A 15,933-nucleotide genomic window follows, 5' to 3' on the forward strand; every position below is an offset into this window, starting at 1 on the left:
ACGTGCTGGCAGCTGACAGCATTCCTACTTTCCCCGAGTAATTTGCTTGTAGTATGCCGCCATTGCATTTAAGACATTACTCCCGCTTGCTCTTTCCTATTCCGCCCTGGGTCGCACGATTTCTTACTCCTTCCCTCTCAGCTTCGACCTCATTTTTTACTATTACTAACCAGAATAAGTGACACCCGCACAGTACGTTGTTTGGTAAACTCTTTGTTTGGCAGCTTCACTCGCTGACATCGGTTGACAGAGCAACCAAACCAAGTAGGCTCCGCTTAACGACGTCAGTGGTCGTATTATCACACCAGGGTACCTCTACGCTAGTCTAAGGTACACCGATTTGGTATACAACTACTTAGTACACTGCCTAACCGCAAACGTTCGTCCTCTTATCTCTCCGCTTGTTAGTCGTTCGCTTCGCCGCCGTTGGACAGCACCGTCCACCGTTCAGACCAATTGATTACCATTCATTGCATCCATTCATCCCATCCGTTGTTTCAGTCCCGTCTTGTGACTGTGTCCTTCAGTTTGTCCCTTTTGCAACTGCTGCTCGCTCGCGAAGCAATCACACTTACCATTTTGTCCGTGAAATCCGTAGATGATCGAAAGCGAACCCCGCGGCTTTGGCAGGAGAGCTGAGCGAGTCGTACCGGAACTGCAAGTTCACCATCAGCATCAGCCTCAACCTCAAGAGCAGAACGCCCAAGCCCAAGCCCAAGACCAACAGCAGGTTCGACAACTGGACATCGGCAGCGACAACAGCGGCGAAAGTAACAGCGTAGCACCTGCCCGTGAGCCGGCACCAACAACCGCGGAGGAGGACGCCCGAGTCATCCGTGTCAGCGAGACCACTACGAATACCGTCAGTGAGACGGCCTCAGGAGCGACACCCGCTTCCAGCGACAACCGTAACAACACCAACATCACCACCACCAACCCAAACAACAACATGGGTCTCGCCTACAATGTCTACCTCAACAGCGGCAAGATTTATGGGTGCAGGAACTGCAAGACCCATTTGGCTAATCATGAGGACATCATCAGTAGGGTGAGTCGCAGTTAGTTTTCTCTCATTCCCCTCGCCTCTTTTTTTTCTTCTCTTCTCTTCTCTTCTCTTCTCTTTGTTTTTCCCTACCCCTCCTCTCCTCCTTTCGCTTCCTCATGTCCCCTCCTTAACTTGTCCCGGCAATTCCGTTCTAGTCGCTGACATCAAACAAAACCGAAAACACAGAACTTCAGAGGCCAGCACGGAAAGGCCTACCTCTTCAACTCGGTCGTCAACGTCGAGACCGGTGATCCCAACGAGCGCAACATGACGACGGGCCGCCACGTCGTCCGGGACATCCACTGCCGCCAATGCAAGGAGGTGGTCGGATGGAAGTACGATCGAGCCTATGAGCCCAACGAGAAGTACAAGGAAGGCAAGTTCATTTTGGAGGCCGAGTTGCTTGCCAATGTGAACTAGGTTTTGCCATGACCTGGTCTGATGACGGTGTATGATGCCTTGGAGCTTGCACTACATTGCATTGCTGCCGTGCATTGCTATGTTTGAACTTGGAGTGCTGGGGCGCTTAATGGGCCGTGGTGGTTCGGGGGTGGACTGAATGAAGTTGATGTGACAAGATGGAAGGATAAGTCGAGTCGGATGGCACAGGACGACATAGCGAAGGATGGACAGAAGGACAGACGGACGAGATGATTTACGACATGATACGACTTGGCACGATATAACATGAAGGAAGAAGCGCCTATGGATGACTACCTGCCAGACTACCTGCCGAACAGTTTCGCGAAATTGGCAACATAGCACTACTGCCGAAGAAACCTCTTTCTGCGACATAGTGCTGGCAGATCTGTAGGGCCGACTGATGTCTGACCCTGTACGTTGAAACGCACGCAGGTGTTCTCGAAGCCTTCACCAACTGGGCGAGCAAAGTATGTACAGGTATATGCTGCTTCTTGCTGCTCAACGTCGGGCGCTCAAAGATCAAAGGTATTTTGCCAATTTCGCAAGATCATTCGGTAGCTACCTACAGCAGAATCAGGATAAGATCATCAGACGCAGCGTGGCGCAGGCAGTAGGGCAGCAGGGCGCAGGGCGAACACAGCCAAGCTTATACGCACGGCCCGGAGTATCAAGCCTAAAGGGAATATGCGCATGAATCACGGCAAGCAAGTGACGGAGACGTTATCAGGTATTTTTTGATATTTTAGGTTGCGAATCAATAGTTTTCTCAAACTCTACCTGTCCGCACCTGACAATATTTGTTCGCGATCTCGCTGAGCGAGAGTCCAAGTAGAAGGTGGAGGCCTTGACTCGTGCCTCGTGGCTACCGTATGTGCATCTAATCCATCCCTTTGTTGCGAATCATCTATCTGCGTCTTTATCGTTATGCACTCAGCACATTCTGCAACAATGATCCAGACCATCTTCCTGCCGAGACATCCATCATCGCTGTCTTACTTTCATCTGTTGTCTACAACCCACTCTTCGGGCCTCAAAGCACCTGTCTGACCATTGCCCGCGACCCTCTTCCACAAGTCACAGACATGTCGCGGGTAGTAGACTGTAAACATGTCTTGTTACTCTGCCTGAAAAGTAATGTATGATACATCACCTGTATATGTGTTTATATGCTATCGCTGCAGAAGTGAACCCCTATCCCAACGTGACCCTTTGACATCCATCCGAAACCAATCCATTGAACGCCTTACGTCCGTCCCTTCAAGGTAACATCACCACATCCATCTCCTATACCGACCCTGAGTCAACTAGCAGCAGGTATCGTGACAAGCGACAGTGATCTCCTACCCTACCCAAAGCTGATAAAACAAACTAAATACCCATGAAGCCGTAAGTAAAACTGGTATAAACCATGTCCTTGTTTACCGTTCGCATAACACCGTGTCTGTGTGTTACACCCAATTCTCCATAATCTAGCTCAGTTATGCTCAATAGGCTCCTCGGGCAACAGCTCCTCCACCTGGCTGACACGGAGGAACTCAAACGGAGGCTCGACGATGCCGTTGAAGAGAAAAGTAAAGTAAACGAGCAGACCAAAGCCGATGACCTGCAGCCACTTGAACGTCTCCCAGCCGAGACCGAGCGAGACCATCCAGATGAAAAGCGTGCGGCACGTGTCGATGGTGGAGCGGGAGGTGGCGCTCACAGAGCGGGTTACGGAGAGGCCAAAGAAATTGAAGCCGCTGTAAAGGTATCAGGGTGGTGTTCTGTTGATAGAAGGGGGGGAGGAGGGATAAAGGGATTAAAGCAAACTTACCCAATGCTAATCATGATCAGAACGCTTGAGATGAAGACAGGTTTGTACTCCCAAAACTGCCTCCATCCCTCAACCATATCGAACGGTCCATACCGACCGGCCTCGGTCCGTCCAATGGCAAAGTGCAAAATGACCATGCCCAGAAGTGTGACGGTAAAGCCAAAGAGGCCCTCCCACCCGACAACACGAATGGGCTCGATCGTCGACCGCTCCAAGATGTACTCCTCCAACACAAACTGCGTAGCAGTAAAAATCTGCGCGCCCGCAATCATCAAGACGCCAATAATCACCTTGAGGGCATCGGCGCCCACATCCGCAGTTGTGGTCGTCGTAGCACTAGGATGTTTCTGATCCGGCTGAATCGCACCAGCCAGTCCCACGAGCGCCACGCCCACCATGACGCCCACCAGCGACAGCCACTGGAAGGCGTACAGCTTGCGGCGCAAGAAAACGACGCTGAAGATGCCGACAAAGAGCACCAGTGCGCCGCGCGTCATCTGGTAGATGGAGGCCGCCACGAGCAGCAGGCCAGCGTTCATGAGGGTGGTGCCGCAGATGTCGCAGATGGCGGGGAGCGAGAGCAGCACGACGCGCCAGCCGCGGAGGATAGAGGGGCCGTCGTACTTGGAAGATGCGGTTGAGTCGGTGAGAGGGGTGTGGGAGCGGATGCTGGCGTCGTCGGGGACGGTGGTGTCCTCGTCCTCGCCCGCCCGGTTGTTGATGCGCTCGTACGTGGTGGATTTGGAGACGTAGCGGCTCCAGAGCGACATGATGCCTACAACCAGCCAGCAGCCCATCTCGCCGACGAACATCTGGAGGGTCTGAATGACGGGCTGCTCAAAGTGCTTCCGCTTGAGCGGGTCGGGGTCGTCACAGTTGCGAACGCATTGGTTGTCCTATACGTACAAACGAAGAACGGGTCATCGTCAGCAATTGATCGGTGATGGAGATTACCTTGCTCTGCTATGGAGTTTGCGACATTTCTTCCTTACCTGGTACTTGGTCAAGAGGGTGTTGCACACTCCAGTAAGTAACATCATTCCCACTAGGAAGGGGATGATGGCCCGCGCGGGTATGATTGAAGCCATCTTGTCGGTCTCTCTCTCTCTCTCTCTCTCTCTCCCTTCAACTCAGGTTTGGTGAATTGAATGTATCCGAGAGAAAGCTTGAACGTTGCAAAGCTCAAGCAAGAAACTGTAAAAAGGTCGAAGTCACCTACGGACGGATGACCGAGATGATCGGCGAGATGGGAGGTTGATCAAGTGATGTGATGCCAGGACTGATAACGATATCGGTAGCCTTCCCTCTTGGACGATCAATGGGGGCGCTAAAGGATGCGCTACTGCGCGGAGAGGCTAGCTACCTGCTGCTTTCGGTGCTTGAGGTTGTTGGGAATGATGGTAAACCCGACCGTGGTGATGCGGTTCTGCGTGAACGTGTATCTGTGAAACACTGGGATTGGTTCCAGATGCCTGAAAAGAACACCTTCGTGGGTGGCCTTGACTTTCGAAATAGTGCGCGAGTCAATCTGTCCGTCCGTTTCTTTGTTGGTTTGTGGACAGTTCGTTGCCATGCTCCAACTACTATGTATGGTACTTACCTAGGCAGGGCGAACAGTCCGTCGGGTGACAAACGTGGAGTGGAGCAGTGGCTGACGTCCTCAGCGGGCATTGAACTAGTGTGTACGGCACCCCAGATAAACGCCCGCTGATCATTTCCCTTCCACAACGCATGTATCCACAGGCCCTCAGTGGTGAAACGGACCGGGGGAACAGAGGGAACCGCCTTGGGATTGGTCACTGTGGCTTGAATACCTACCGACGCCGGAAGAGGCCATCAAGGTGTTGGTTGGCCTCTGCATTGTAAATCTCAAGATCTCGAGCCACAACGGCCCAAACCCTTGCTTGCTGCTTCATACGATCAAGTGACTGTGGTACATCGAGCCAATAAAAAACCTGAAATGATTACGTGGGAATATCAACGTAGAGCTTGTCATGTGTCTGGAGGACAGACAGCCTAAAGAAAGAGAGACAGACGGACCAGAGATTCACCGCCTCGCTTTCAGGCCTTGGTTATGCAGTATTCCGAGTAGTGAGACGGCGATCTCTGCTCGTAGGTTCCATATACTCTTGATACATACTAATAGCCGCGATAACCTATGGTGTTCTACCTATCGTGTTCCATCAAGAAGTTATCGCACTTATTTTCACAGCCCATACAGCGATAACAATGTTCCATATCCTTTCCCAAACTCCCATCATTAAAGCCTCCCGGGTTGTTGTAGAACTCGATCCATCGATTAATGCCTGATCCCAAATCCCAAACGCCGAATGCCTCTTCCATGAAACCTCTATTTCTCCGGATCGCTTTGTTTCTTCTTCTGTTTGGGCTTCTTGTCGCCAATGTTGTTGTAGTGCAAAATGCCCATCTCCTTGTCTTGTGCCAGCTTCTGCAGATCTCGCGCACTGCAAGGAACACCTTCGATCCTCTTCACCTTTCTTCCCTCAAAGAACATGACCAGGCCACCGACCATAGCGATAATACAGCCGACAGCTACCAGAAATCCCGTTGACCAGCTCGGGCGGTTATACCGGTTCATACCCCACATGATACCACACAGGCCGACCTGAGCCAAGGTATTGAGAATCATGCACCATATCATAAAGTCCATCTTCCAAACCTTGGTGGCCGGCGCTCGAATGCCCGTCAGTGGTGCGTTGGGCATCTTTTCCTGCGGGATGGGAACGCACTGCTTGGGGACATCAGCCGGGAGATTGTCTGGTCCGATATCCGGGGACAGCTCCTCCGTGCCCGGGAGACGAAACCAGCTGCTATGAATCCCAGCAAGCCTTAGAAGGCCTTCCTGCTGTCCCTTGATGCGGTACTTCATCAGAAGCCAGAGATCCCGGAAGCGCCATGGCGCCAGTCCGAACGCAGTGACACAGAACAGACCCGTGAGAACTTGCGAGTCCCACTCAACCCATTTTCGCCTCGGCGAGTTGATATCGTCGCACGTCGGATGGCACATGGCCGGCGCGGCGTTACAGAGCAAAAGGAACAACATGCCACCCCAAGCTACCACGTTGAGCCCATAGAACGTCCAGAAGCAGCCCATTGGCGTTGTAAAGAACTTCCAGAACGAGGAGAGCCCTTGCTTTGTGGACTCCTGCCAGGAGTACTTGGGCGGAAAGTGATAGCCATTATCAAAAGGCCGTGTGTGGTCTGTTTCTGCGATGTCGCGTTCTGCTGGTACTGCTAAGGTAACATCATCTACCGATAATCGAGGAGGCTTCGTGGTGTCGGTTTGTCGTGAGACCTGGCGGCTTACGAGTGGCTGTTCTGATGTGACGGGTTTCAAGTTCTCCGTCGTTCGATCCTTGTGAGGAGATGGATTATCGTTGGTGCCATTCAGGCTCCCGGCTGCGACATGGTTGTTTTGAACCATCGCAGCTTCTTTGATAAAGCCGTTGATCGAAGGGGGCTGTTGGCGGGCGCGGTTATCAAAGCGTGGCGGGGGTGACTAAAGATTAATTATGTGTACTTGGTATTCGTAATGCTCTGGGAAAACAAGAGTGGTGTAAGATACAAACGATGTAAAAGTAGAGTAAGATGTGGGGGTTTCTCAGAGTAAACAAGACCAAAGTCAATGTGGGCAAGGTTACTAGTACCTAGAGAAGGAGAGGATGAGGAAGAAGAAAAAAGAAAGAGAAAAGACAGCGAAGGGGCGGCCGAGAAGTCAAAGGGCCCGATAGCACTCGTCGTCAGATTTAAGTTCTTGGTCCCGGAACCAACTTGCACCCTTGCAAAGGGCACGGTACCTGCAACTGACGACACAGGAGGGTCACCTTACTTGTGTACAGGACGCACCGACTAGTGATGCAGCTGCTCAAGGGGGCAGAAAAGGAGGGAGGAAGCGAGGAAGTCGACATAACCACAAACCGCCCAAGGTAACGGCGACTAGGGGGGGGGGGGGCGAGTGACGGGATGGGCCAGACCTCAATCCAACAGCCTATACCATACTGTACGCGTATAGCCGGAGCTTAGCTCCCCCAGAAACCTGCAGACACTCAGCCCCGTCGTGACACACCCTCCAGAAACCCAGAAAGACGGCCTTTTCCAACAGAAAATATCTTGGGTCCCCAGTTCATTGGTGAACCTTTCCCGTCATCTCGGCCTACTCCATGGTCATTGGGAGCTTGTGAGATGGCTTGACGGGACCAAAACACGGCCGACGTAGCGGTGATGTCATGCCGCATGTGTCAGTAAAGCTTCAAAGTTACGAGGTAATTCGGGAAAAAGTGTTCGAATGTGTCGTGTCGACGGGAGGTGATGTGAAAATGAGATGTCGATGGGAAAAACATCCGAAACAAAAGTTGTCCATACTGCCGTATTTCAGCGGCCTCCATGTTCCAGGCTCGACTGATCTTCCTCAGTGACCCACTTCCTCCTGTCCAATACTGATAGAGAACCCCTGCTGATTGCGTCCCTTGAGGTCGTACCCTTGTGGTTGAGACCCGCTTAAAAATGGAGTCTGGATCAACCCCGCCAACGGACAAACAGATTCGCGAAAATGAACAAGACGGGACAGGACATCAGGGCAAGCTTCTTGCTCGGCCCACATCGACAAGACAACAACAACAACAACAACAACAACAACCATCTCATTCAGTCAGTCAGTCAGTCAGTCAGTCACCCCAAACGCAAGACTGTCTTACCATTGTTGCCAACATGTCGGCCGACCAACACCTCCAAGCTCTCACAAAGGTTGTGGTGAACAACCTGGAAAATCAACACGACTGGACTCAGGTCCAGATACACATTCAGGACAACCTCCCTCGACCTCTCATCTATGGACTCCCGCCAAAGCGCCTCTATGTGCACCCCGATGAGCAGATCGACATCATCAGGGCTGAGAAGCAGTTGAACCAGCGTGTTCCCCAGGAGCCTGAGCTGGAATGGGTTCTTCCGCTGCACCTGGCTGAGAAATGGTCCATTAGCGACTTCGCGGCCGTCTTTGATGCCATCACGGCCCTCCCTCCCGGAGGCGAGTCTGTGAACGCCAACGAGGATGCCCAGTGGCAGTTATGGAGGGGCCCGAAGCGTGGCAAGCGTATTTTGCTCGCGACCGTCCAAGATGATTCAACTGTTACGTACTACTGGATGCACAACGGCCTCGTGAAGCCTAGACAGAACTGAGAGAGTTACCAGGCACACCAAAGTTCCGCATCCGTCGGTGCATTGCGGTAGTTGTCTGTCTGTCTATGGAAGTACTTGTAGATGGCTAGGCTATTTGGTCTCCCCGACGTACTCTACTCATGCGTATGACATCTCCGGCGCGAAGAAATCATGGCTCCTATTCAAGGTGTGAAGATCACCTTCTGTACCTTCATGTTATCAAAGAGATCATATCCCTCGACAGCCTCGGCGAGGGGCATGATTTTGTCGTACATGAAGCTATAGACGACAGAAGGTCAGCATCTTGTGTCAACATTTGTACAAACCAACATATATTGGTGCTTACCCAAACTTGTGCTGGTTTCTACCCATCACCTCCAACGCTTCCGGGAAGATGGACCGCACCGGACATCGGCCCATCTGTACTCTCAGGTTTTTGCTGTTGCCGGGAGATTAGCCAAACCATCCATTATCCATCATCTCACGAGACAGACGAGGCACGAAGGGGAAATCTTACTTATACCCATCTTCACCCGACCAAGGTAAATCATAGTGTCCCTGGACACCAATACTGCTGATCACTCCAAACGGCCTCAAAAGCTCATACGCCGTCTTGAGCGCCGGCCTGCTTCCCACCACCTCAACCACCGCATCCGCGCCCCTCCCCTCCGTCACCTCCTTAATCCTCTTCACCATCCCCTCCAGCCCAACACCTCCCTTCTCAACCTCCGCAAAGTTCAACGGCTCCGCGCCCAGCTCCTTCGCCAACGCCAACCTGCTCTCCACACAATCCACAGCAAACAAATGCTTAGGCTTGTACTCCAGCGCCGATACAACCGCGCAAAGCCCCACAGGTCCACAACCCACCACCACCACCGTCGCCTCCTCCGGGTTCAGGTCATGCATCAGTTTAAACGCGTTTTTCGCGCCGAAATATCCCGTGGGGAAAATATCCGCCATCAACACCAACGCCCTCTCATCTTCGATCTCGGGCGGGGCCACGACTGCGGTCCCGTCGGCAAGGGGGATGCGGACGTACTCGGCTTGTCCGCCGTCGAGCCCGGGGGAACCGAACAACAAAGAGGAGGCACAGCGGGAGGAGAAGCCGTGAAGGCAGTAGAAGCAGGTGCCGCAGGAGACGGTGAAGGGGGCGACGACCTTGTCGCCTACTTTGATGGTCTTCACAGAGGAGCCGACGGCGTGGGCGACGCCGGTGAATTCGTGGCCCATGATGAAACCTGGGGTTGAGGCCTCGCGGCCGCGGTAGGTGTGGAGTTCACTTTGGGCAGTTGTTGGTTAGCGGTGGTCGGTCAGGGGTGTGCTTTTGGTGATGGAGAGAGGGGGATTGATCGGTGGCAGTGAGGCAGGTGAAAGGGAGAGGGGAAACGGAGAAGGGAGGTAGGGAGGATAGGTCGTGATGGGGTGAGATACTGGGTGAGGTGTGTAGCATGTTATACTAAGCCTAGGAAACCAAGCGCAGAGGATAGAACCTACGAGCCACACAGAGCAGTCATCTGCACCTTGACAATGATGTCCCTAGGATCTTGCACTGTTCAATCATTCATGCACTCACGTTAGCCCATGTCACACACAAAAAACTCCGTCGTGCTGTAGAGGATGATGATTTGCAGTCAGTGTGCCCAGTTGGACTCGGGACTCGTTATGCCATCTGGGGAAGGTCTTGACTGAGTTTGTGCTCAGTGTGAAATATAAGTCTAGCATGATCAAGACCACCGTATGTATGTATCTTGGAGTGGTTGGTGGTGGAGAGCGAAAACACCAGATGCGGGAGGCTTACCCTCAGGAATCGGCCTCTCCTGAACAGAAACCTTCTTGGGTCCTTCAAAGACTACGGCCTTCATAGTCTTCTTTGCTTCTGTCGACATTTTTGTTTCTAAATTTCTTGGTATCAAGAGGCCAATTAGCTTGTTGAACTTTTGTGCGGTTGTGTTTTAGTGGTGAGTCCAGAAATTGTGTGGCAGAGGGGATAACAATGGCGGTGCTAATGATGTCTAGAATGTCGCATGTTTTGTGATCGACTTCAGTTTCCCCTCAGTTTCCGTTTCTGATTTCATGCATCTAGGAAGACTCATTGACTAGTGTAGTACACTGAACGACTGAAACATACCCGCTGGAACTAATACCCGATCGGCCGGCTGTCTGAGTGTTTATCCCGAGGTTAGATCTAGAGTGACCAGTGACCACACCTATTTATACTTGGGTGGTCGACTTTGCTCCAGCGAGCGATCTCGGAGAATCGTAGGAGGAGTCCGAAGAGGGGAAAACTCGGGCTTGTGAGGGGTCAGAATTCCAAGTAGCACCGGCTTTAAGTGGAGTAGTTCGTGGCATTCAGATTCCTTGTTTTGGCACTAAGTAGGGGTCGACGTCTTGGTAATTGATATTCAAGAGGTTTGTTACTAGCCATATCACAAACTTCATTGCTAGCAATAAACCCGCCGCCCCCTTTTCCCATGTTCAAATTCATGACTTCTCCAATCTTCAATGTCCAATGTTCCCCAAAACGCCCCGTGTCCGACCGTTGTATTTGTTCCCCATTGTCATTATCGTGAAAACTCGTGCGATGACGTCCCCTGATCCAATCAAGAACGCCAACAACCAAGACGGGTGATACAAGATGGTTCTATTAGCTCCGTGCTCTTCCGTCTATGAACGTATTCAAAAAAAGGGGACACCTTTTGTCGCATGTTTCCTCATTCTACACATCGGCAATGGCGTCGCAGACCCCAAGCAGAGTCATACCCAGGAAAGCAAAGAAGATGCTCATGTTCCTGTTGTGGGTCAAGCTCAAGCTCTCCCCAAAGAGCTGCAGTGCCACGCTGGTCATGATACCCGCAGTGACGGCAAACAAACATCCATATGCTGTGCCGTTGATCGTGATGTTGCTGTGCTTGGCAACCTTGAACCACAGCACTGCGACTCCGGCGCCCAGCGGCTGACTGAGGCCACCGAGCAATGTGGCCCAGGCAATGGCCTTGAACCGGCTGTTCAGCGCCATGTACAGCGGCAGGGCCATGGAGAATCCCTCGGCGATGTTATGAACGAACAGGGCCATGAAAACATTGAAGCCGAGCGAAGGGTTCACATGGTTGGTGGCGTAGGTGATGAAGCCCTCAGGAAACTTGTGAAGCGCAATGGCTATAACAGTCTGCAGGCCGATAGAGAGAAAGGCGTTTGTCGGTACGTGATGATGGTGTTGAGCCTCGATATCCTCCTCTACTGCTGAATAGCCAGTGTCGTGATTTTCTCCGTCATGGTCATCGTGGGGTCCATCGTGGTCGGCACGGTCTGCGTAACCGACAGACGACTCTCTGGAACAAGTTCGACTCCGTACTTGGTATATGGGACTGTTGAGGGAATCTGGTACCTCGCCAGTACCCACGGACTCTCCGGAACGTATGACTGGGAGGGTGGCGGGACGCCCAGGGGGGATGGAGCGTGCACCAATGTGTCTGAAGCACTCCTGCCCACAAGGATCCGTATATCCGAAACACGGGCCATCGCCATCGCAGTGAAGCTTGGTATCCTTAACAAATGATAGTACTCTGTTCGTCATCTGGCGTACGGATGGGCGTCTGCTTTGGATGCCGCTGGTGCTGCGGGCCTGTCTTCCAACGGTATGTGAACGACCAAAAAGACTAGGCCTCACTGGGGGAACTGACTGCGCCTCGTGGTCGGTCTCGGTCGGTAGCAGGGGAGTTGATTCGGTCGCATGCCCATTCACTTCGACCATGGTCGGTGTTTCTGGAGCTTCCGAGGATAGCGTCGTGACGGACTGTCCATGGGTACGGCTCGCCCAAGGCGGCTGGTGATAATGATCATCATGATGGGGCTGATGTTGCACATTTGCGTGTGGGTTATGGGAATGGTCGCACCCAACAACGTGGGAGGGTATAAATCGATGGAGGACTCGGGAGACGACCTGAATGCCGAAAAAGCCAGCAATGTAACAGCCCATGTTGATGAGGCCTGCGGTCTTCTCGTCCCGCCCGTCCGTAGTGAGGTATCGCAAAGCAGACGGAAGCATGCTAAACAAGGCCGAGAATATCTGTGGTACATTCAATAGTTAACTCGCTGTGGTTCTTGCAAGGTCAAGGAAAGCCACTAGAGCCAGGTCTGAAGAATACTAACCATAACCCCAAAACTCAGACTCAAAGAGCCTGATATGAAGACATTGCTCCCCTGTATACTAAATTTGCTCTTGATGTTGAAAAAGCGGATGGGGACATCGACGCAAATGATAGTTGATCCAAGAATGCATGCTAGGGATTGCTCGTCAGCTTGGATGCTCGAGAAACTCAACCCACACACATAATCGATACAACGAAGGGTGATGGATACGAACCCAAGCCACTCACGACGGTCAAAATCCACCCTCGGGTGTCATTGTCGATCGCGGTTGTAAGCATCGTGGCCGGAATTGGGTGAGGATGCAAGTTTGCCGGATTGTCGCTTTACGCCGCCCGTCTGTAGTCGGTTGCTGCAGTCTCTGCTATCCGTGATGACGGCGTGTATGGCATGGAGGGGAGACGGCGATCGATAACTGTACTTGTAGCAACGGGGAACGGTCAAATTGTTGCAGTAGAAATCCTGAATATAGTCCGATATTTGTCAAGAATGACCAAAAAGGGACCTTGGCGTCAACAGGAGTCAGACGGACGAGCGAGCCTCACAAGTTTGATCAAGATGGTGTTTGGATGGGAAAAGGCAGCGAGGCAAGATCAGACGCAGGCGAGAATCTAGGTAGCTAGCAGGTCCCGTCGTGGTTGAGAACCTCAACGGCCACACACACCCAGCCCAGACAATATAAGACACAGGACAATCAATTGGAGCCCGCTCTTGGGCGGCGGGTTTGGGGCCTGGGGTTAGATTGTTGATCCGGACCGGCGCTTGGAGATCGAAAACTTCGCTAGTGCAGTGTGCGCTAGTTTTGAGGACCTTGCTGGCACACGGTAGCCGGCCCTGAATGGGCTGTTGGCGTCGTGAAGGTAAGCAGGTGATCAGATTGGATGGAAGAATGGAAGTCAATGGGTCAGATAAGTATTGTTTCGGTCGGTAGGTACAATGGAGTGCAGGTGCCTGGGGCGTCGAGTGCGGAGAACGAAGACAATGCAAGATGCAGGGCGGATGTGGAGGGAACTTGCAGCCTTGGATGCCTGGGTGTCGACTGCAGTGCCGCAAGTTGATAGGGACTGCCGGTTTTGACGTCGAAGAAGTCGATTGATTTTGGACCGAGATATCCAGGCTGAGGTTGGGAAGGCGAACAATTGCAGCTCACGCAGGCTTTTTAACAAGGACCGTCCGTTCGTGATAAGAAGCAGCGAAAGCAACAAGGATCTTTATCATCGATGCCATCATAGGTCTCCTTCTTGGCCTTGTACCTACCATATGTAGACCACAGATCCCCGATTTGGACTCGGCCCACTTTGTTTCTCTTTTTTGTTTGGTAGCTGTCATGAGCAATTGTCCATCATGAGTCTCAACAATTCAGCTTTCTGATGGATATCTATAGATGCTGTTTGGTCTAGCATATTTCTCAGGTCTCATATGGGCTAGTCAGGGTTGCTCAGTCAAAGAGACCCTGAGTTTCCGAGATCGAAAAAGAGCACTGAAATACCTATACTGCATACCTCTACCAACCTGTCAATGCGTTGGAACAGTTGGCAAAATGCTCCATATCAGTTGCAACGAAGGGACTGGACAGCATTCTATCTCGAAGTCTCTGCCCACCAGCTGAATCAGATGAAGTGCATGTGTTTGTGATGTGGTACCGTCCAGTTGCCCGGTGGGGACCTCCCCACTCCGTCGCCGTGTCACCAACCGTTCGGGGGAGCCGGGGTCACTGGGTCCTCGGGTGTCCCTTGGAGATGCCGCGGGGGCGCGAGTCGCAAGTCGCGGGTCGCGGATCGTGGGAAATTTTATTAAGTTGAGCTTTGGAACTTTTCCACCATTGCAATTTCCCTTGTCCGAATCTCCTCAGCACCTCGCTCGCCTCAAAGCCGCGGAGAGTACCCCTTGCGCGCACCCCGACAGGAAGCAGGCCCATCCAGTCTATCCAGCAGGGCAACCCCACGACAGCTAGTCACCATGTCGAAAGCTACCATCGCCGTCATTGCCGCCGTGAGCGCCGCCGGTGGTGCCGCGGCCACCGCCGCTATGCTCTCCCTCAAGAGCGACAAGAAGGTCGACACCACCTCGCTGAACGCTCCCGTTCCCGCTGCCCCTTCCAAGCCTGGTCCGGTTCCCGCCAGCCAGGTCTTCAGCGCGCCCGCTCTCGCCGGCGGTTATAAACCTGTCGACCCCTCGGCCTTCTTCGAGTACGGCTTCCCGGGCCCCGTCGCTGATCTCGCGACCCGCCAAGGCTTTGTGTCCTCGTACGACCGCCGCACCAAGAACCCGCACTGGACGGTGGAGCACATCACGCCCGAGTCCCTGTCCATGTCCGAAGGCGACCGCAAGAAGTCTACTTTCGTCGAAGACGAGGCGATCCCCGAAAAGTTCCGCGGCAAGCTCAAGGACTACTTCCGCTCCGGCTTCGATCGCGGGCACCAGGTTCCCGCGGCCGACTGCAAGTGGTCGCAAGCCGCCATGGACGACACCTTTTACCTGTCCAACATGTGCCCGCAGGTGGGCGAGGGTTTCAACCGCGACTACTGGGCGCACTTTGAGGATTTCTGCCGTCGCCTGACGAAGCAGTACCCTTCCGTCCGCATCGTCACCGGACCTCTGTACCTGCCCAAGCGCGACCCCAGCGACAACAAGTGGTACGTCAAGTACGAGATGATCGGGCAGCCCCCTAACGTGGCGGTGCCGACGCACTTTTACAAGGTCATCTTTGCCGAGGACGGCAAGAAGGGAGGAAACGTTGCGCTAGGAGCTTTCGTGTTGCCCAACGCCAAGATCCCCAACGATAAGCCGCTGCAGGACTTTGAGGTGCCCCTGGAGGCGGTCGAGAGGGCGAGCGGTCTCGAGTTTGCGAGCAAGCTGCCGGTACAGAGGAGGAAGAGGTTGTGTGCGGAGGCGAACTGCTCCCTTATTGTCAAGGACTATGCCGAGAGGCAGAAGTCGTTTGGTAAGAAGCAGTAGGGGGATGACAAAGGTATTGTGGGGAGGGGGGGAGAATAGAGAGAGAAAGAGAGAGAGAGAAAAATGATGGTTGTATCGAGGACGGTATCACCCAAGATGACCTCTTGTGTACACCTCGATTTCTTGCCGTGACGAAGGTTGGGGATAAGGTCGATAAATGGGAGTCTAGCGGGGAAGGCCGCTGTGAGGCTTGTACTTGCATACAGGCGGGTTGTGCATAGCATCATACATGAGCATAGTTTAGCGTTTTATGATTATACCCCCATTGGAAAGGGAACACTGTCCGAAGTCGAACTTGACAGGGTTCAGTTAAAGGTGTTGGTCGGTCAACTGCATATGGACATCAGGCATACGTGCGCTTCTACTCCTTTAG

The 15,933-nt window shown here is 52.9% G+C and overlaps 7 protein-coding genes across 9 annotated transcripts; 3 read left to right on the plus strand and 4 right to left on the minus strand.

The window, feature by feature from the left end:
• The first annotated feature begins 63 nt into the window (after positions 1-63).
• NCU00024 lies at positions 64-2,618 on the plus strand. 2 transcript variants are annotated; one of them, XM_011395422.1, is made up of 4 exons: positions 64-192; positions 251-379; positions 599-1,048; positions 1,232-2,618. In XM_011395422.1, the coding sequence occupies exons 3-4, from the start codon at positions 599-601 to the stop codon at positions 1,463-1,465; spliced, it is 684 nt and encodes a 227-aa protein (XP_011393724.1). In that variant the 5' UTR covers positions 64-192; positions 251-379; the 3' UTR covers positions 1,466-2,618. The 2 variants fall into 2 exon arrangements, with proteins under 2 accessions (XP_011393724.1, XP_011393723.1); XM_011395421.1 differs by having other exon boundaries at positions 251-1,048.
• NCU00025 (integral membrane protein) lies at positions 2,566-4,862 on the minus strand. The gene is made up of 3 exons (XM_951919.3): positions 4,274-4,862; positions 3,282-4,177; positions 2,566-3,207 (listed from the first exon to the last, which is right to left on the minus strand). The coding sequence occupies exons 1-3, from the start codon at positions 4,367-4,369 to the stop codon at positions 2,943-2,945; spliced, it is 1,257 nt and encodes a 418-aa protein (XP_957012.1). The 5' UTR covers positions 4,370-4,862; the 3' UTR covers positions 2,566-2,942.
• A 330-nt stretch (positions 4,863-5,192) lies between these two features.
• On the minus strand, positions 5,193-7,619 carry NCU00026 (hypothetical protein). The gene has a single exon (XM_951920.2). The coding sequence runs from the start codon at positions 6,724-6,726 to the stop codon at positions 5,632-5,634; it is 1,095 nt and encodes a 364-aa protein (XP_957013.1). The 5' UTR covers positions 6,727-7,619; the 3' UTR covers positions 5,193-5,631.
• A 186-nt stretch (positions 7,620-7,805) lies between these two features.
• On the plus strand, positions 7,806-10,047 carry NCU00027 (hypothetical protein; the record flags this gene model as incomplete). The annotated part of the gene is made up of 1 exon (XM_951921.2): positions 7,806-10,047. The coding sequence occupies one exon, from the start codon at positions 7,806-7,808 to the stop codon at positions 8,475-8,477; it is 672 nt and encodes a 223-aa protein (XP_957014.1). The 3' UTR covers positions 8,478-10,047.
• NCU00028 lies at positions 7,962-10,772 on the minus strand. 2 transcript variants are annotated; one of them, XM_011395423.1, is made up of 5 exons: positions 10,255-10,607; positions 9,951-10,005; positions 8,974-9,735; positions 8,803-8,895; positions 7,962-8,735 (listed from the first exon to the last, which is right to left on the minus strand). In XM_011395423.1, the coding sequence occupies exons 1-5, from the start codon at positions 10,340-10,342 to the stop codon at positions 8,639-8,641; spliced, it is 1,095 nt and encodes a 364-aa protein (XP_011393725.1). In that variant the 5' UTR covers positions 10,343-10,607; the 3' UTR covers positions 7,962-8,638. The 2 variants fall into 2 exon arrangements, with proteins under 2 accessions (XP_011393725.1, XP_011393726.1); XM_011395424.1 differs by having other exon boundaries at positions 8,062-8,895; positions 10,255-10,350; positions 10,585-10,772.
• Positions 10,773-10,789: 17 nt separating this feature from the next.
• Positions 10,790-13,757, minus strand: NCU00029 (ZIP metal ion transporter). The gene is made up of 3 exons (XM_951923.2): positions 12,820-13,757; positions 12,606-12,736; positions 10,790-12,522 (listed from the first exon to the last, which is right to left on the minus strand). Exons 1-3 carry the CDS (start codon positions 12,881-12,883, stop codon positions 11,173-11,175), a joined length of 1,545 nt encoding a protein of 514 aa, XP_957016.2. The 5' UTR covers positions 12,884-13,757; the 3' UTR covers positions 10,790-11,172.
• A 449-nt stretch (positions 13,758-14,206) lies between these two features.
• On the plus strand, positions 14,207-15,929 carry NCU00030 (mitochondrial nuclease). The gene has a single exon (XM_951924.2). The coding sequence runs from the start codon at positions 14,562-14,564 to the stop codon at positions 15,558-15,560; it is 999 nt and encodes a 332-aa protein (XP_957017.1). The 5' UTR covers positions 14,207-14,561; the 3' UTR covers positions 15,561-15,929.
• Positions 15,930-15,933: the final 4 nt, after the last annotated feature.

Source organism: Neurospora crassa, linkage group III (assembly GCF_000182925.2).
Source record: "Neurospora crassa OR74A linkage group III, whole genome shotgun sequence".
Classification (NCBI taxonomy): domain Eukaryota; kingdom Fungi; phylum Ascomycota; class Sordariomycetes; order Sordariales; family Sordariaceae; genus Neurospora; species Neurospora crassa.

What these genes read in the sequence shown, in the direction of transcription:
- NCU00024 (XM_011395421.1), top strand. Translation starts at nt 599, where the DNA reads ATGATCGAAAGCGAACCCCGCGGCTTTGGCAGGAGAGCTGAGCGAGTC. An exon ending in ATGAGGACATCATCAGTAGG is followed by an intron (nt 1,049 to 1,231) that starts GTGAGTCGCAGT and finishes CCGAAAACACAG; the next exon opens with AACTTCAGAGGCCAGCACGG.
- NCU00025 (XM_951919.3), bottom strand. Translation starts at nt 4,369, where the DNA reads ATGGCTTCAATCATACCCGCGCGGGCCATCATCCCCTTCCTAGTGGGA. An exon ending in CCCTCTTGACCAAGTACCAG is followed by an intron (nt 4,178 to 4,273) that starts GTAAGGAAGAAA and finishes TTGTACGTATAG; the next exon opens with GACAACCAATGCGTTCGCAA. An exon ending in CTGATCATGATTAGCATTGG is followed by an intron (nt 3,208 to 3,281) that starts GTAAGTTTGCTT and finishes ATACCTTTACAG; the next exon opens with CGGCTTCAATTTCTTTGGCC.
- NCU00026 (XM_951920.2), bottom strand. Translation starts at nt 6,726, where the DNA reads ATGGTTCAAAACAACCATGTCGCAGCCGGGAGCCTGAATGGCACCAAC.
- NCU00028 (XM_011395423.1), bottom strand. Translation starts at nt 10,342, where the DNA reads ATGTCGACAGAAGCAAAGAAGACTATGAAGGCCGTAGTCTTTGAAGGA. An exon ending in ATGACTGCTCTGTGTGGCTC is followed by an intron (nt 9,736 to 9,950) that starts GTAGGTTCTATC and finishes AACTGCCCAAAG; the next exon opens with TGAACTCCACACCTACCGCG. An exon ending in TCGGGTGAAGATGGGTATAA is followed by an intron (nt 8,896 to 8,973) that starts GTAAGATTTCCC and finishes TCCCGGCAACAG; the next exon opens with CAAAAACCTGAGAGTACAGA.
- NCU00029 (XM_951923.2), bottom strand. Translation starts at nt 12,883, where the DNA reads ATGCTTACAACCGCGATCGACAATGACACCCGAGGGTGGATTTTGACC. An exon ending in GACCGTCGTGAGTGGCTTGG is followed by an intron (nt 12,737 to 12,819) that starts GTTCGTATCCAT and finishes AGCAATCCCTAG; the next exon opens with CATGCATTCTTGGATCAACT. An exon ending in GTCTGAGTTTTGGGGTTATG is followed by an intron (nt 12,523 to 12,605) that starts GTTAGTATTCTT and finishes AATGTACCACAG; the next exon opens with ATATTCTCGGCCTTGTTTAG.
- NCU00030 (XM_951924.2), top strand. Translation starts at nt 14,562, where the DNA reads ATGTCGAAAGCTACCATCGCCGTCATTGCCGCCGTGAGCGCCGCCGGT.